General features: G+C 45.6%; 1 protein-coding gene across 10 annotated transcripts in view; it reads right to left on the bottom strand.

Annotated features, from left to right (window-relative positions):
- dpf3 (double PHD fingers 3) overlaps positions 1-17,496 on the bottom strand; it is a 149,988-nt gene that overhangs the window by 59,504 nt on the left and 72,988 nt on the right. For all 10 annotated transcript variants that reach the window (XR_012098301.1, XR_012098302.1, XR_012098303.1 and 7 more), the window contains exon 4: positions 3,899-4,026. Coding sequence is in view for 6 of the 10 variants with exons in the window: in XM_073040422.1 (XP_072896523.1) it covers positions 3,899-4,026 (128 nt within the window). In the remaining 4 variants the exon portion in view is untranslated. The remainder of the gene's footprint in view (positions 1-3,898; positions 4,027-17,496) is intronic.

Raw genomic sequence — 17,496 nt, 5'->3', positions numbered from 1 at the left:
GGCCTCCACTGTGGCTAGCAGTAAAATAGGGAGAACTGCGTAACTAGCTGCAGGTGAATGGGGCAGTGCGTCAACAGGAGCTAATAAGGAGGTACACAGCCACAGGCAAGAGCGAGTGTGGGAACCAGGGAGAGGGAGAGGAAGAGGATCCAGGGAAAGAGCCTTGCTTGTTCCGGATGGGAGCAGTGATGATGGTGAGGCATTCCACACAGAATTCCAGGCCCACCACGCACAGACACAACTCCTCCCTGGCCAGCTTGAAATATAGTGCTATCCTGGGTCGACTATGAAACGTTTAACTTGTTTACACTGAACACAGAACAGTTAGGTGGAGACACAAGAGACTGTAAACCAGGGTTCCCAACCTGGGGTCTACGGACCCCATCGGTTAACGGTAGAGTCCATTGACATAAAAAGGTTGGGAGCCCCCGCTGTAGATGCTGGAATCTGCAACCACACGCAGGCGACTGAGAGTATGGGTAGGACATGCTCCACACAAAACCTTGCTGATTTTCCTTGATAGTATCATGCTTTTCCAAATGCGAGTAGATTCTGATACCTGTTGTGAAGCTGCAGAGGTCTTGACGAGGAAGGTTTCGGCAAGAATGCTCCTCTCCTTAACCCAGTTGCTAGTAATGGCAGTCAGTGGAGAGGAGTGGCATGCGGATGACTCTGCGGATGACTCTGCAGAAAGTGTGCTTCTCTCAGACCACATGGCTTTGCTGGAGCAGCAGCTGGACTTACTGAGGAGCATACAGGAGGCACGAAGCATCATAGACAGGAGTCTCAGAGATGGTAGCTGTGCCAGAGGTTCGGCCAGCTATCTAGATGAGCACCAGAAGGTGCATGCAGGTAGTGCAGGAGCTCCCCCATAGTTACTCCCTTCTACATAACATTTCAATACTGATGGCCTCTTGAGGAACAGCAACAGCAGCAGCTGCTGATTTAACACCCTGTTGTACAGCAAGGTTGGTCAAAGTGTGGAGAGATAGGGGACTCTTTAGTCAGGGCCACAGTTGATGCCATCAGGTTCAAGAGCCTCAGCCTTTATAGACTCTGTAGATCTGCTGGGTTCCTCCAACATGAGGATTTGCACCCAGTACACAAATCTCTCTGACCATCACTCACAGGAACATAGATGAAGGAAAGTTGATGTCACTTTGAATATACATACACATGGAATGATGCTCCTCTTAATGAGAGGGAGAATTATATTTGTGCATTATGCATTTGTGAAGTTTATGAATAAATTAACATTTTGAAAGTAAATACAGAAACAAGAAAACTAATGTTGAAGCTCTCAAGGACCCCACAAGGATAGCTGCCCTCAGATAATGCCTCACTGTTGAACATTCAACTGGGAGCTGCACAGTGTCAGATCTGCCCTGGAGTCCATCTGTTAGCACCTGTGAACAGGCTTAGCATCTCCACTAACAAACATCAGGTATGGTTGGATGAAAATGATCTGGAGATCCAAGAAGTAATTAAACATGAACATTGGACCTTCCTAGAGTGGACACTTCACCATGTCTCAAAGATCATGCTTCAACAGAAAACTATGAGCTCAAGGACAGTGAGTAGGAGAAAAGAAGTCAGGAAGCCCGGCAGCCTATTGATAACCATGGCACGCTGTATGTGGACTCTCGCATATTGCCAAGTCATGTACGTCCAAAGGCCTACCTATGCCACTGATAGCCAAGGACAACTTCTCAAGGACACAGGTGCAGAAAGAAAAGCTGGAAGGAGCACACACACCACGACCACATCTAGGCCATGGTGTCCTCAGCTCCATTTCCTAATGAGTTATCCAGTCCACCTTCACTGTTGAGCCAGACTGAAAGATCTCCAACTTGCACAAGTACACTGTTGAAAGTATCCTGGCCGTTTGCATCATGGACCGGTGCACAGGAATGCAAGATGCTGCACAGCATCTGACAGCATCTACAGGAACTATTGCCTGAAAAAGGCAGCACCCCTCATCAAGGTTTCCCACCATCAGGCTCATGCTCCTTTCTTGCTGCTTCCATCAGACAGGAGACACAGGAACCTCAAGTCCCACATACCAGGTTCCAGAACAGGTACTTTCCAACAAGCATCAGGTTCTTGAACTGACCGACACAACCCTAAACCTACCTCAGCAATGAAACAATGAACCACTCTCTCATAAATACCGTAAACTTGTATCTAGTTGTGTTTTTCTTGTACTAATGTCTTGTTTTCCAAACCTTTTTCTTTATCGTGTATGTTAAACTTTGTGTTGTCTGAACCTACCTACCTGTGATGCTACTGTAAGCAAGTTTTCCATTGTACTTGAATCTCACTGTAGTTGTGCACATGACAATAAACTTTATTTGATAAATCAAAACGGCCATTTGTCAAATGAAAAGCATGACTGCAAGAACAGAAGGCATCTGCACAAAGATCTGAAAGTTGGAGAGGGATTTCACATTAACACCTTACATCTGGTAGTGGAGGTCATGCCAAAGAAACTCAACAGTTTAGATGAGTTGTGTTCCTATACAGAAACTAACACGGATGTTTTGTATCTTAATGCCAATCAGGTGGCATTGAGGGGTTTTTTTGGATTGAGAAACTTGCCTCACACGGTTCCTGGATAACGGGGAACAGAGAAACTTTGTCTGCATGGTCCAGCTTGGCAGTGGCAAAGAAAGCACTGATCAATGTACGGAATTGACTGCTCACATGCTCAGTTGAAAGTGACTGGAAAGCTAACCAAATAATCGTTCCAATTGGAAAAAAAATAATGAAACAATACAAATGAAAATAAAGAACATTAATAAAGAAAATAAAAAACTGCAGATGCCAGAAATTGGAAATAAGAATATATAATGCTGGAAACATTCAGCAGGTCAGGCAGTGTCTGTGGAAAGAAACACACAGTTAACATTAACACTGATGCTGCCTGATCTGCTGAAAAGTTTCCACCATTTTCTGTTTTTAATCGACTCCAAAAGTTATTGTAAATTAGAAACAGTTGTTGGCAACACTCAGCAGGACAAGCAGCATTTGTAGAGAGAGAAACAGAGTCAATATTTCTATTCAGTGGTGTCTCATCAGAATCAATTTGATGAAAGCCCATGGATTTAAAATGTTAACTGTGCATATTCCTCCACAAATGGTACCAACCTCCAAGAGCTCCTTTTTATATTTCATATTTCCAATGTCAGAAAAATTTTAGCTCTTGAATTAATATTCCTGGTAAGTGGATTGATAATAAGAAGTCTGCCAAATGTAATAATCCCGATAACTACAGGTCTACCCCCAGCTTATGAACACTTAACTTATGTATAGCTCGTACATATGAAAGAGTGTCTGGGAGAGCAGTGGGACAGATTTGCTGGCTGCTGCAGGGCTGGAGTCACCTTCTGTCGTGTGGTAACTCAATTCGAAGTCCAAGTTGAGTTCATTGTCCTATGTACAAGTACACGTATGCACAAGTGTAATGAAGAACTTACTTGTAACAGCGTCACAGGCACAATGTCAGATAAGCAGCATTCACAAGAAAAACATAAATTAACCAAATTATACTCAACTTTTACATGGAAGAACACAATTAGGACAGAAAATAAAGCCTATTTTAGTGCAAAATGATCAGAGTGCTCATCGTGCTGCTAAACTCTAGTGACGAGAGTTAATTCTAGAGTTGTGCTAGTTGATTCAAGAACTGAACAGGTTGAAGGGAAGTGGCTGTTCTTGAACCTGGTGGCATGGGACTTCAGGTTTCTGTTCATAACTAGCAAACTGGGTCGCAAGTAATTGAAAGGACTGAAACTCCAGTGTAACCTGGGGGCACATAACACATAACCCTTAGCATAATGGATCAGAAGGTGAACAACGCCATGCGGACCGACTCTCTGATTGGATAAAAGTGACTGACCTGAATTTCGTTGAGAGTTTCATCTTCTTTAGAATCATTTCTTTTTTCCAGTGCTTCCCCACGTAGCAGGGCTTCCAAAGTGGTTCCTTCAGCTGACACACCATCTCTTTTTAGGGTGATCTCTCCTTCTGTAAAAGGAACACAAATATATTCCCATGAGGGTTTCAAAGATGGAATTCTGAGGGAAACAGACATGGATCTGAGAGACAGTTATACTTCCAAGGCCCTAACTAGAGATTGGCATGCAGAGAAGGTCAAGGCTAGGGGGATTTTTGTGGATGGTACTTCAAGCTTTGAAGCTCAGATGAAATATCCTTAACAGTATTGATGGACAGAGTGATCGAGGCATCCAAGTTCACAGCTCCTTGAGTGTGGCTGTACAGGTTGATAAGGTGACAAAGAAGATACCTGCTTGCCTCTATTAATCAAGTTCAAGAGTGAGGAAGTTATGTTGGAGCTTTACAAAACTGTGGTTTGGCCACATCTTTAGTATTACATTCAGTTCTGTTGCTCATTATAGGAAGAACGTGAAAGATTTAGAAAGGGTGCAAAAGTGGTTTACTTCCTGGATTAGAGAGATGTACTATAAGGAGGTGTTAGACACACTTGGAACAGTGAAGGCTGAGGGGAAACCTAACAGAAATCTAACAGGTCATGAGAGATATTGATAAGAGTAGACAGTCAGTATCTTTCGCCTGGGGCCAAAATGTTGAACATTAGAGAGCATGCATTTGAGGTGAGAAGAGCAAGTTCAAAAGAGATGTAGGGCAAGCTTTTTTTTTTTTACAGAGGGTTTTTTGCGTGCCCAGAATGCACTGCCAGGTGTCAGGGTGGATATGTGAGCAAATTTAATAGAAGCATTTAAGTGTTTGCATTTAGACACATAACTGTGTACAGAATGGAGGGATATGGACATTGTAAGACTCTAAGACTTGTGATTAGAATTAGGCTATTCAGTCTATCGAGTCCACTCCTCACAACTGAACAAAAACTGAAGGGCAAATAGAGATACAGATGGATGCCTTTCCACCATGTGCTTCAAATCAAATCAAAATTAACCCACACAGGAAATGGTATAAAAACAGCTTATAGTAAAAGTCTTAGACACCTTAACTATATATACATCTCTCTTCACAACATTGTACGTGTGTGTAAGACAATAAACTTGGCTTTGACTACAACTTTAAACTAAGCATTCACTGGGGAATGACAGTTCTGCTGAATTACCTGCTTGAATTTATTCGCTCCAGCTCCAGGCTCTTCTGCAAATGGAAACCATTTCACTACCTCCCATTCATTACCTTAAGAGCTCCGACATGTCACCCCTCAGCCTTCTCATTTCAGAAGCAAAACGGTTGGGACAGGTATAATTATTCAAGGAGTATCCTTCTCTAGCTAGTGTACATCTTTCTCAGAGCCTGTTGGACAGTTACAGTCACTGAAACTTTCAGGGACCCCGGAAAAAACAAAGACATTTCTACAGGTTGTGGAATCACTTCTCGCCACTACCATTGGGCACGGAGTGGGGAAGCCTTGGGTCTCACACTACCAGGTTCAGCAAGAGTTATTACTCTACAACTATCAGGCTTCTGAACCAGCATGGATAATTTCACTGACTACAACTCCAAACTGATGTGACGACCGACAGACTCAATTTCAAGGACTCTTTTTATAAAATACAGTACTTTCTCAGTATTATTTTTTGCACAGTTCATCTTCATTTGTACATTTTTATGCTCGCTTGGAAAGGGAGAATAAAACTACAGCTATGAGGATCCCTGCACCACCCAGCGACTCTGTGATCTCTGTCTCAGATACTGGCGTCAGGCTGTCATTCGGGAGGGGGAACCGTCGCAAGGCAGCATGCCCAGGTGCAGTGCCTGGCAAGGCTCTGAAAACTTGTGCCAACCAACTGGCAGGAGTCTTCAAGGGCATTTGCCACCTCTCACTGCTATGGCCGGATGTCCCACCTGCTTCAAAAGAGCAGCAGTTATACCAGTGCCCAAGAAGAGCAGTGTGAGCTGCCGTAATGACTACAACTGTTGGTCATGGCTAGAATTAACCCCTGCCTCAGCAAGGATCTGGGCCCATTGTAATCTACCACAACAGGTCTACACAGATGCAATCTCATTGGCTCTCCACACAGCTTTGGATCACCTGGACAAAACAAATACCTACAGGTATGTTACAATGCTGTTCATTGCCTATAGCTCAGCGTTTAACACCATCATTGCTACAGTCCTGGTCGAAAAGCTACAGAACCTGGGCCTCTATACCTCCCTCTGCCACTAGATCCTCAACTTCCTGTGGTGAACTACATATACCTGTCTGGACACGCCCCCCCATCCCCCGCTGACTGCTCCTGTGGCTCCTCCCACAGACCCCTGTATAAAGGCGATTGGAGGCACTGCTCCTCCCTCAGTCTCCAGGATGTTGTGTGATGGTCTCTTGCTGTTGATAGTGCTTTCTCTTCCAGCTAATAAAAGCCTATCTCTCGTCTCACGTCTCCGAGAGTTAGAAATAACATCTCCACCTCACTGACAATCAACACCGGTGTACCTCAGAAACATGTGCCTAGCCCACTGCTTCACTCTCTCTACACCCATGAATGCGTGGCAAGGAATAGCTCAAATGTCATCTATAAATTTATTGATGATACAACCATTGTTGGCAGAATCTCAGACGGTGACAAGAGGGTGTACAGGAGCAAGGTATACCAGCTAGTTGAGTTACGTCACAGCAACAACCTTGCATTTAACATCAGTAAGACCAAAGAGCTGATTGTGGACTTCAGGAAGGGTAAGATGAAGGGACACACACCAATCCTGAGAGAGATCAGAAGTGAGGGATACATGACAGCAGCTCAGTGAACAATTTCAAGTTGCTGGGTGTCAATATCTGAGGATCTAACCTGGATGCAACATGTTGATGCAGCTATAAAGAAGGTAAGACAGTGTCTATATTTCATTAGGAGTTTGAGAAGATTTGGTTTGGCACCCAAGCTACTCAAAAACTTCTACAGATGTACCGTGGAAAGCATTCTGACTGGCTGCATCACTGTCTGGTACGGTGGGGGGGGGGGTGTGGAGGGGTACAGCACAGGATCAAGGTAAGCTGCAGAGAGTGGTAAAATTAGTCAGCTCCATCATGGAGCCTACTACTCGCCTCAGTAGTACCCAAGACACCACCAAGGAGTGGTGCCTCAAAAAGGCGGTGTCCATTATTAAGGACCCCCCCACCACCCAGGACATGCCCTCTTCTCATTGTTACTGTCAGGAAGGAGGGACAGGAGCCTGAAGGCACACACTCAGTGATTCAGGAACAGCTTCGTCCCCTCTGCCATCCAATTTCTGAATGGACATTGAATAGTTGTTGAGAGTGTGTCTTCAGGCTCCTTTCCTGTACTTTCCTTGACTGTAACAATAAAAAGAGTGTATATGTCCTGGGTGAGGCCCCATGTGCCACCCAGGCACTAAGGGTTCAGACGACGATATGTCCTGAGGGACAGGGTCCCTAAGATTGGATGCTGCCTTCTCGAGGCACCACCTTTTGAAGGTGTCCGTGATGCCGGCAAAGTTTGTAACTTTCCACAGCTTTTTCTGATCCTGTGCAGGGGCCCCTCCATTCCAGACAGTGAAGCAACCAGTTAGATTGCTCTCCACGGTACAACTGTAGAAATGTATGAGAGTTTTAGATGACATACCAAGTCTCCTCAAACTCCTTATGAAATATAGCTGCTGTCATGTATCTACGTGTGGGCCCAAGATCGATCTTCTGAGATATTGACTGCCAGGAACTTGAAACTGCTCACCCTTTCCACCACTGATCCCTCAATAAGAACTATTGTGTGTTTCCTCAACTTCTCCTTCCTGAATCCACAATCAATTCCTCGGTCCTACTGATGTTGACTGCAAGGTTGTTGTCGCGACCCCACTCAACCAGTTGCTCTATCTCACTCCTGTACGCCTCCTCATCAACAATACTTGTGTCATCAGCAAATTTATAGATAGCATTTGAGTTGTGCCGAGCCTTAGTGGTGGGTGGAGAGTAGAGCAGAGAAGTGAGCTAAGCACACATTCTTGTGGTGCACCAGTGTTGATTGTCAATGAGGAAATGTTCTTTCTGATCCACAAAGAAGTCAAGGATCCATTTGCAGAGGCCCAGGTTTTGGAGCTTGTTGATTAGAACTAAGGGTATGATTGAGTTGAACACTGAGCTGTAATCAATAAACAGCAGTCTGACACAGGTGCTGCTATTGTCCAGGTGACTCCAGGCTGAGTAGAGAGCCAGGGAGATTGCATTCCTATAGACTATTGTGGCGATAGGCAAATTACAGCAACTCCAGTTCCTTGCTTAGGCAGGAGTTGAGTCTGGCCATGACCAACCTGTCAAAGCACTTCATCACTGCAGATGTGAGTTGAACTGGGTGGTAGTCATCGAGGCAGCTCCCCCTGCTCTTCTTGGGCACTGTCACCCTTTCAAAGCAGGTGGGAATCTCCGACTGCAGCAGTAAGAGATTGAAGGTGTCCTTGAACACTATCGGCAGTGTTCGGCACAGGTTTTCTGTGCCCTACAAAGTATACCATCAATCCAGAATACCAGAACAAAGAAGGAGGAGGTCATGCAAAGAGAGTTCAGGGAGTTAGGTGCGAAGTTGAAGAACAAGACCTCCAGGGTTGCAATCTTAGGATTGCTACCTGTGCCACGTGCTAATGAGGCCAGAAATAGGAAGATAATGCAGCTAAATATATGGCTAAGGAGTTGGGTGGAGGGAGGGCTTCATGTTTCTGGACAATTGGGCCTTGTTCCAGGGAAGGTGGGACCCGTTCCGACGGGACGGGCTGCACCTGAACTGGAGGGGGACTAACATCCTTGCAGGAAGGTTTGCTAGTGCTGCTCCGGGGGGGTTTAAACTAGATTTTTAGGGGGAGGGGAACCAGAGTGTTAGAGCAGATAGTGAGGTGGAGGAGGATAAAGGTCATGCGAGAACTGCAAGTATAGTGCATGGAGTAAAGGCAAATCTAACATATAAAGAGGTTTTGTGGAAAGAGAAGCAGAATAAAGGGTGTAAAGGTAGTAAGGTAGAAGGGCTAAAGTGTGTGTACTTCAATGCAAGAAGCATCAGGAACAAAGGTGATGAACTGAGAGCTTGGATACATACATGGAATTATGATGTAGTGGCCATTACAGAGACTTGGCTGGCACCAGGGCAGGAATGGATTCTCAATATTCCTGGATTTCAGTGTTTTAAAAGGGATAGAGAGGGGGGAAAGGGGAGGAGAAGTGGCATTACCGGTCAGGGATACTATTACAGCTGCAGAAAGGGTGGGTAATGTAGCAGGATCCTCTTTTGAGTCAGTATGGGTGGAAGTCAGGAACAGGAAGGGAGCAGTTACTCTACTGGGGGTATTCTATAGGCCCCCTGGTAGCAGCAGAGATACCGAGGAGCAGATTGGGAGGCAGATTTTGGAAAGGTGCAAAAATAACAGGGTTGTTATCATGGGTAACTTTAACTTCCCTAATATTGGTTGGCACCTGATTAATTCCAATGGTTTAGATGGGGCAGAGTTTGTTAAGTGTGTCCAGGACGGATTCCTGTCACAGTATGTTGACAGGCCGACTAGGGGGAATGCCATACTAGATCTAGTATTAGGTAACAAACTGGGTCAGTTCACAGATCTGTCAGTGGGTGAGCATCTGGGGGACAGTGATCACTGCTCCCTGACCTTTAGCATTAACATGGAAAAGGATAGAATCAGAGAGGGCAGGAAAATTTTTAATTGGGGGAGGGCAAATTATGAGGCTATAAGGCTGGAACTTGCGGGTGTGAATTGGGATGATGTTTCTTCAGGGAAATGGACTATGGACATGTGGTCGATGTTTAAAGATCTCTTGCAGGATGCTAGGGATAAATTTGTCCCGGTGAGGAAGATAAAGAATGTTAGGGTGAAGGAACCATGGGTGACAAGTGAGGTGGAAAATCTAGTCAGGTGGAAGAAGGCAGTATACATGAGGTTTAGGAAGCAAGGATCAGATGGGTCTATTGAGGAATATAGGGTAGCAAGAAAGGAGCTTAAGAAGGGGCTGAGGAGAACAAGAAGGGGGCATGAGAAGCCCTTGGTGAGTAGGGTAAAGGAAAACCCCAAGGCATTCTTCAATTATGTGAAGAACAAAAGGATGACAGGAGTGAAGGTAGGACCGATTAGAGATAAAAGTGGGAAGATGTTCCTGGAGGCTGTAGAAGTGAGCGAGGTCCTCAATGAATACTTCTCTTCGGTATTCACCAATGAGAGGGAACTTGATGACGGTGAGGACAATATGAGTGAAGTTGATGTTCTGGAGCATGTTGATATTAAGGGAGAGGAGGTGTTGGAGTTGTTAAAATACATTAGGATGGATAAGTCCCCGGGGCCTGACAGAATATTCCCCAGGCTGCTGCATGAGGCGAGGGAAGAGATTGCTGAGCCTCTGGCTAGGATCTTTATGTCCTCGTTGTCCACAGGAATGGTACCGGAGGATTGGAGGGAGGCGAATGTTGTCCCTTTGTTCAAAAAAGGTAGTAGGGATAGTCTGGGTGATTATAGACCAGTGAGCCTTATGTCTGTGGTGGGAGAGCTGTTGGAAAAGATTCTTAAAGATAGGATCTATGGGCATGTAGAGAATCATGATCTGATCAGGGTCAGTCAGCATGGCTTTGTGAAGGGCAGATCGTGTCTAACAAGCCTGTTAGAGTTCTTTGAGGAGGTGACCAGGGTAGTGACCAGGGATGAGGGTAGTGCAGTGGATGTGATCTACATGGATTTTAGTAATGTGTTCGATAAGATTCCACATGGTAGGCTTATTCAGAAAGTCAGAAGGCATGAGATCCAGGGAAGTTTGGCCAGGTGGATTCAGAATTGGCTTGTCTGCAGAAAGCAGATGGGCGTGGTGGAGGGAGTACATTCGGATTGGAGGGTTGTGACTAGTGGTGTCCCACAAGGATCGGTTCTGGGACCCCTACTTTTTGTGATTTTTATTAACGACCTGGATGTGGGGGTAGAAGGGTGGGTTGACAAGTTTGCAGACGACACAAAGGTTGGTGGTGTTGTAGATAGTGTAGAAGATTGTCAAAGATTACAGAGAGACATTGATAGGATTCAGAAGTGGGCTGAAAAGTGGCAGATGGAGTTCAACCCAGAGAAGTGTGAGGTGGTACATTTTGGAAGGACAAACTCCAAGGTAGAGTACAAAGTAAATGGCAGGATACTTGGTAGTGTGGAGGAGCAGAGAGATCTGGAGGTACATGTCCACAGATCCCTGAAAGTTGCCTCACAGGTAGATAGGGTAGTTAAGAAAGCTTATGGGGTGTTAGCTTTCATAAGTCGAGGGATAGAGTTTAAGAGTCGTGATGTAATGATGCAGCTCTATAAAACTCTGATTAGGCCACACTTGGAGTACTGTGTCCAGTTCTGGTCGCCTCACTATAGGAAGGACGTGGAAGCATTGGAAAGGGTACAGAGAAGATTTACCAGGATGCTGCCTGGTTTAGAGAGTATGGATTATGATCAGAGATTAAGGGAGCTAGGGCTTTACTCTTTGGAGAGAAGGAGGATGAGAGGAGCCATGATAGAGGTTGACAAGCTATTAAGAGGAATAGACAGAGTGGATAGCCAGCGCCTCTTCCCCAGGGCACCACTGCTCAGTACAAGAGGACATGGCTTTAAGGTAAGGGGAGGGAAGTTCAAGGGGGATATTAGAGGAAGGTTTTTTACTCAGAGAGTGGTTGGTGTGTGGAATGAACTGCCTGAGTCAGTGGTGGAGGCAGATACACTAGTGAAGTTTAAGAGACTACTAGACAGGTATGTGGAGGAATTTAAGGTGGGGGGATATATGGCAGGCAGGGTTTAAGGGTCAGTACATCATTGTGGGCGGAAGGGCCTGTACTGTGCTGTATTGTTCTATGTCCCACTGACAAGGGATAGATCTTTCAGCAATGGCTTTCCTGGTGTGGTTTTTCAGATCTTGGTACGTCAGGTGGAGCATGACTCACGCTGACAGAAGGTCTGAATGACCCAGCAACCAGTGAGGTACACCAGGAGCTGGTGAGACAATCAAATACAGGGAGGCAAACTCTAAGGCTATGGATAGGACTTGAAGATTAAATCTTCTCATTGACAGGAATTCAGCGAGACCCTCTGTCACCGCTCCCTCTCTGTGATATCTGCTGCCCTCTGACTACGACCATGTCTGACTCAGCTTTTACCCCTCCCCGTTCCCTTTTCTATTCCCCACTATGGCCTCTTACCTCTTCTCCTCACTTGCCTCTCCTCCGAAGGACCACAGTCCTCTCTTATCAGATTCCTTTCTCTCCAGCCCTTTACCTTTCCAACCCACCTGGCTTCACCTATCACTTTCTAGTTAGTCCTCCTTCCCGTTCTGTCACCTTTTCCCTCTTCCTCTCTAGTTCTGAAGAAGGGTCTTGGCCTAAAACTTCATGTTTATTCATTTCCATAGATGCTACCTGACCTGTTGAGTTCCTCCTGCGTTGTATCTGTGTTGCTATGTATTTCCAGCATCTGCAGAATTTCTCATGCTTATTATTAACCAGTTTAACTGCTTTGCAAGCTCACATTTACTGGAAGCAATATACCAGCAGTGTAGTGACCACAACCCCATCACACAGCTACCAACAGTTGCCATTCAGGTCAGGGCCAGGACCAAACATACGTCCATTAAAACAATGAGACATTTCTCACAGCTCCAAGCCTCAAGCTCAGCTAATACTGTGCTCATTCATTATGGCAAGCACACCCAGTCCTGCACACTCCTCCTCTTGCAGCCATAAAATAAAAGCTAGTCCAAAGGCTCTTCAGCACCCAAGTGCTGGCCACGCAGGGTCCAAGGCCAGTGGCAGCAAAGATTCACAGCTGGATGCCTGGAACACTAAGCTTGTCATACGAGAAGAGAGTAAGCAGACAGGGCCTTAGGTCAGTGATTTAACTCTTTTCAGATGGCTCAACTGTTTAATCAAATAGCTCACTGACAAGGTGTTGATTCAGTAGCAATCCACTCGGATTTCAGGCCTGCTTCCAGAACCAATGGGTAAGATTAGGGGTTCCCAAACTTTTTCATGCCATGGACACCGACCATTAACTGACTCCAGATTGCAAACAATTGGTTTGGTTAAATGAGAGGTGATCCTATTGAAAAAGGAGCAGAAGTTCTTCCGTTCTGCATTTTGTAAGTCCGACATTCTGTTCTCACTCTCTCACTGTTCCTGTTTACTCACTAACCAGGTAACTTTGCTTACAGTTTATCCCATGATACCCTGGTCTCACTATATCAGAGACGTCTTCCCCCACCCACATCGACCAGTCCTGCGGCTTGCGTTTCCTGACACAGGCTCTATGACCTGAACACTGACGTTCTCTTCCCACAGGTGTGGCCTGACCTCATAATGGGAGAGGCAGAAATGACGGTTCCACTGGCTGGGATGCCCAGAACCACGTTTATGGGGTTATCCGTTGAAAACTGCAGTGAGAACAGGGCGGTGATTCCTTAAGACTCTCTGTGCAAAAGGGCTGTGAATGCTCACTCGGTATGGAGACTAATAATGTTTTGGATCTCAAGGGCATGGTGGCAGAGCAGGAAAATGATGCCAAAGTGAAAGATGAACTAAAATCTTATTAAAGCAGAGGAGAGAGAATGAACGGCCTGCTCCAATTTCTAGTTTTTGTTCTTGTATTAGCCTTGCCCAAGCCTGAGAAGTCCCAGATGCAGAGAAACTGTTATTTTGAGTGCCTTGGCTTTTGCCACGTTGATTGCCCCTGGAACCACTGTTGAGGCTGTATGTTGTCCCATCACCCCTGGCAGATCCAGACTCTTCAGTTATTGTGCCCTACTGAGGATTGCTTGCTAAATACCAACCACAGACAGAACAACTTGCTGAATGCCCCTTCACTCCACCAGAGGGTAACCTACTAGAGTTCTCTCCTTGCCCCATCCTCCCCAATGCCCTAGAGTCATTGAGTGCAGAAACAGGCCCTTTAGCCATGCCAACCACAGCATCCTCCCTGTAAGCCCCAACCCTTTTAAACATAGTGATACATACAATGTCATCCTTAACAAAATATCAGTGCACACATTACCCTCCAGATGATCTGCTCTCCCTCCTCCCCCACCAAAGAACCCAATTTTGCATCTATATTTTTCAAGATACAAAAATGCACCTTCCCATCTTTTTGTAACTGGCTGAGAAATCGATATAAATATCCCATCTCCACACTCCTGCTCCAAATTAAATACATTGCATTCACACACAATTTAGAGTGGTCAACAAATCTGCAGATACCTCCAAGTCCTGAACAAACCAAAGTGATCTCATCACTGATTCCCGCAGAACACCGTTTCACTACACTTCGCCAATTGGCCATCTTTAACCCTTCCTTTCGGTTTACCGTTTACAGTTTATTTATTTATTAGGATACAGTGCAGAATAGACCCTTCCAGACACGCCACCCAGCAATCCCCTGACTTAATCCTAGCCTCATCATGGGACAATTAACAATCAACCGGTATGTCTCTGTACTGTGGGAGGAAACCGGAGCACGATACAAACTCCTTAGAGGCAGTGGCGGGAATTGAACCTGGGTTGCCGTTGTGCTAACCACTACACCAGCGTGCTGCCCCATTGGTAGAAGATCATGAGCAATGGAGAGTGAACGGAGGACAGTAGCTTGAAGTTTGCAGTCCAAGGGAACTGAGGAAACTACAGCCCCAGTATTTTATGCAGAGGCCGAGTATTCTGTGATGCACAGGGGCAGAATGGAGATGGAGTTGGGGGTGGGGGAGAAGAGGGAGAATCACCTACCCATTTGAAGCCAAGATCAAGAGAGCAAAGATGACACCAACAATTCGAAGAGAAAAAATGGCAAAAAATTCTGCTGATTTCTTTTCTAAAACACACCCATTACATGTTTGGCTTTATTCAGAGTAAGTCATTATTAAAAGAAGCACCACTGAACACCAGGCAGTTTGCAGGAGCTCTTTTTTCCAAACCCATGTGCAGATTACTGCTCAAGAATAGGTTAAAATGTCAGTACAAGATCATCCTCTATTCAAGGCAATAACTTTCCAATTTATGCAATGAAAATAAATATCGGATTTGCATACACTAAATTCCTTCAGCTATTTGCCACTATGATCCATGCATTTATAAGCATTAAATATTTATGCATAAATATGTAGCTTCTTCGGAGAGGTTGTTCGCAAATCATACCATGAAATGTTAGAAGGGGGAAATAAAAAATCTTTGTGTCAGACAAGAATGAATTTATTTCAGGACGTGCTGTCCACTTGCAAGCTGATGTGCTCGCTCTCGCCTTCTCCAGAGCAGCTCTCGACAAATCTCTTTCTCCCTGGGGTCTCAGTACTGGAATAACCCAGCTGAAACAGACCAATCTGTCTTTTGTTCACAGCATGGATTTTTTTTCTGAGTACGAAGCAAATTGGCTATGCACAACAAAAGGTAAAGTGGCAAGACAAAAGCAGCTAATAAAGTATCAGGGATAGCAAAATAATTACTTCATAGGTCATTAACACAGACACTCCATTCAGTTCATAATAACCATTGATTCCGTCAGAGATACCAACACTCGGTATGATCTGTAGGCATCAAGCTGGAATACAAACGCTCCAGTCTGAAGTGACAAAGTGACCTTCAGAATGGGCTGGCGAATATGAGTGGGCAGTCACAACACACACCACCTCCATCCCAAGTGAGATACAAACGCAGGCTGGCTTCAGCAGCTGTATTTGTGCACTGCCAGCAGTCTGTCTCTTACTCTGCCGTACATTTGGCCATACGACAATGACACAGCAGAGCTAACCCAGCCTTGTCGAGTTGTCCAGCAATTCTGTGAGCAGCTCTTTCCCAAATCCATGCAAATGGTAAGACAGCTCTAAACACCATTTTATAACAGCACAAAATTCACTCCCTTTCTAATGCTATGGATTAGTAAAATCTGCAAATTAAAAAGCAGCACTACAGGCACTTATGCTGGGGAAGTGGAGAGCCAGATCGTGCTGGTACAGTTATACTGGGGAAGTAGAGAGCCAGATCGTGCTGGTACAGTTATACTGGGGAAGTAGAGAGCCAGATCGTGCTGGTACAGTCACGCTGGGGAAGTAGAGAGCCAGATCGTGCTGGTACAGTCACGCTGGGGAAGTAGAGAGCCAGATCCTGCTGGTACAGTCACGCTGGGGAAGTAGAGAGCCAGATCGTGCTGGTACAGTTATACTGGGGAAGTAGAGAGCCAGATCGTGCTGGTACAGTTATACTGGGGAAGTAGAGAGCCAGATCGTGCTGGTACAGTTATACTGGGGAAGTAGAGAGCCAGATCGTGCTGGTACAGTTATACTGGGGAAGTAGAGAGCCAGATCGTGCTGGTACAGTTATTCTGGGGAAATAGAGAGCCAGATCGTGCTGGTACAGTCATGCTGGGGAAGTAGAGAGCCAGATCGTGCTGGTACAGTTATTCTGGGGAAGTAGAGAGCCAGATCGTGCTGGTACAGTCACGCTGGGGAAGTAGAGAGCCAGATCGTGCTGGTACAGTCACGCTGGGGAAGTAGAGAGCCAGATCGTGCTGGTACAGTTATACTGGGGAAGTAGAGAGCCAGATCGTGCTGGTACAGTTATACTGGGGAAGTAGAGAGCCAGATCGTGCTGGTACAGTCACGCTGGGGAAGTAGAGAGCCAGATCGTGCTGGTACAGTTATACTGGGGAAGTAGAGAGCCAGATCGTGCTGGTACAGTTATACTGGGGAAGTAGAGAGCCAGATCGTGCTGGTACAGTCACGCTGGGGAAGTAGAGAGCCAGATCGTGCTGGTACAGTTATACTGGGGAAGTAGAGAGCCAGATCGTGCTGGTACAGTTATACTGGGGAAGTAGAGAGCCAGATCGTGCTGGTACAATCACGCTGGGGAAGTACTGGCTCTCCGTGCCGGGTTGATGTCGAGCTCGCAACTCGACCTCATAAAAAAAAACACTGCCACCTGCAGTTTGGATTCCCACGCGGAATATTGTGGAGGATCAGATACCCAAACCCAGCACAGCCGCCACTTGTCCCATTTAGCCTGTGTCAGTGCGGTGGTCCTTAGGACCCAGTGGACCTTGGGAGCCAGCAAAGCTCGGGAGCTGCCACCCGCAGTGTTTCTGTTCTGTTGACGGGAAGCAATTACGATTGAAAATAAAGTGGAAATATTAAAGCGTTTGGAAAGAGTTGAAACGCCATCGGACATTGGAAAAGCGTTAGGCTACAGTCGGTCAACAATGGGAACAATGTTAAAGGATAAAGTGAGAATAATGGAGCATGTGAAAGGCCCTGCCCCGATGAAAGCTACAATTATTACTAAGCAACGCAGTGGTTTAATTATTGAAATACATATGTTTCTTCAGTGTTTTATATGCATAGAAAGTTAAAATATATACTATATACTACGTCAAACGTTTGACTAACTGACTCTAAATAATACCGGATGTATTTGTTCCGACTTACGTACAAATCCAACTTAAAGATGGACTCAGGAACGGAACTCGTACGTAACCCGGGGACTGCCT

This window comes from Hemitrygon akajei, chromosome 3 (assembly GCF_048418815.1).
Source record: "Hemitrygon akajei chromosome 3, sHemAka1.3, whole genome shotgun sequence".
Taxonomy (NCBI): Eukaryota; Metazoa; Chordata; class Chondrichthyes; order Myliobatiformes; family Dasyatidae; genus Hemitrygon; species Hemitrygon akajei.
This window is presented reverse-complemented; position numbering and strand designations above follow the sequence as displayed.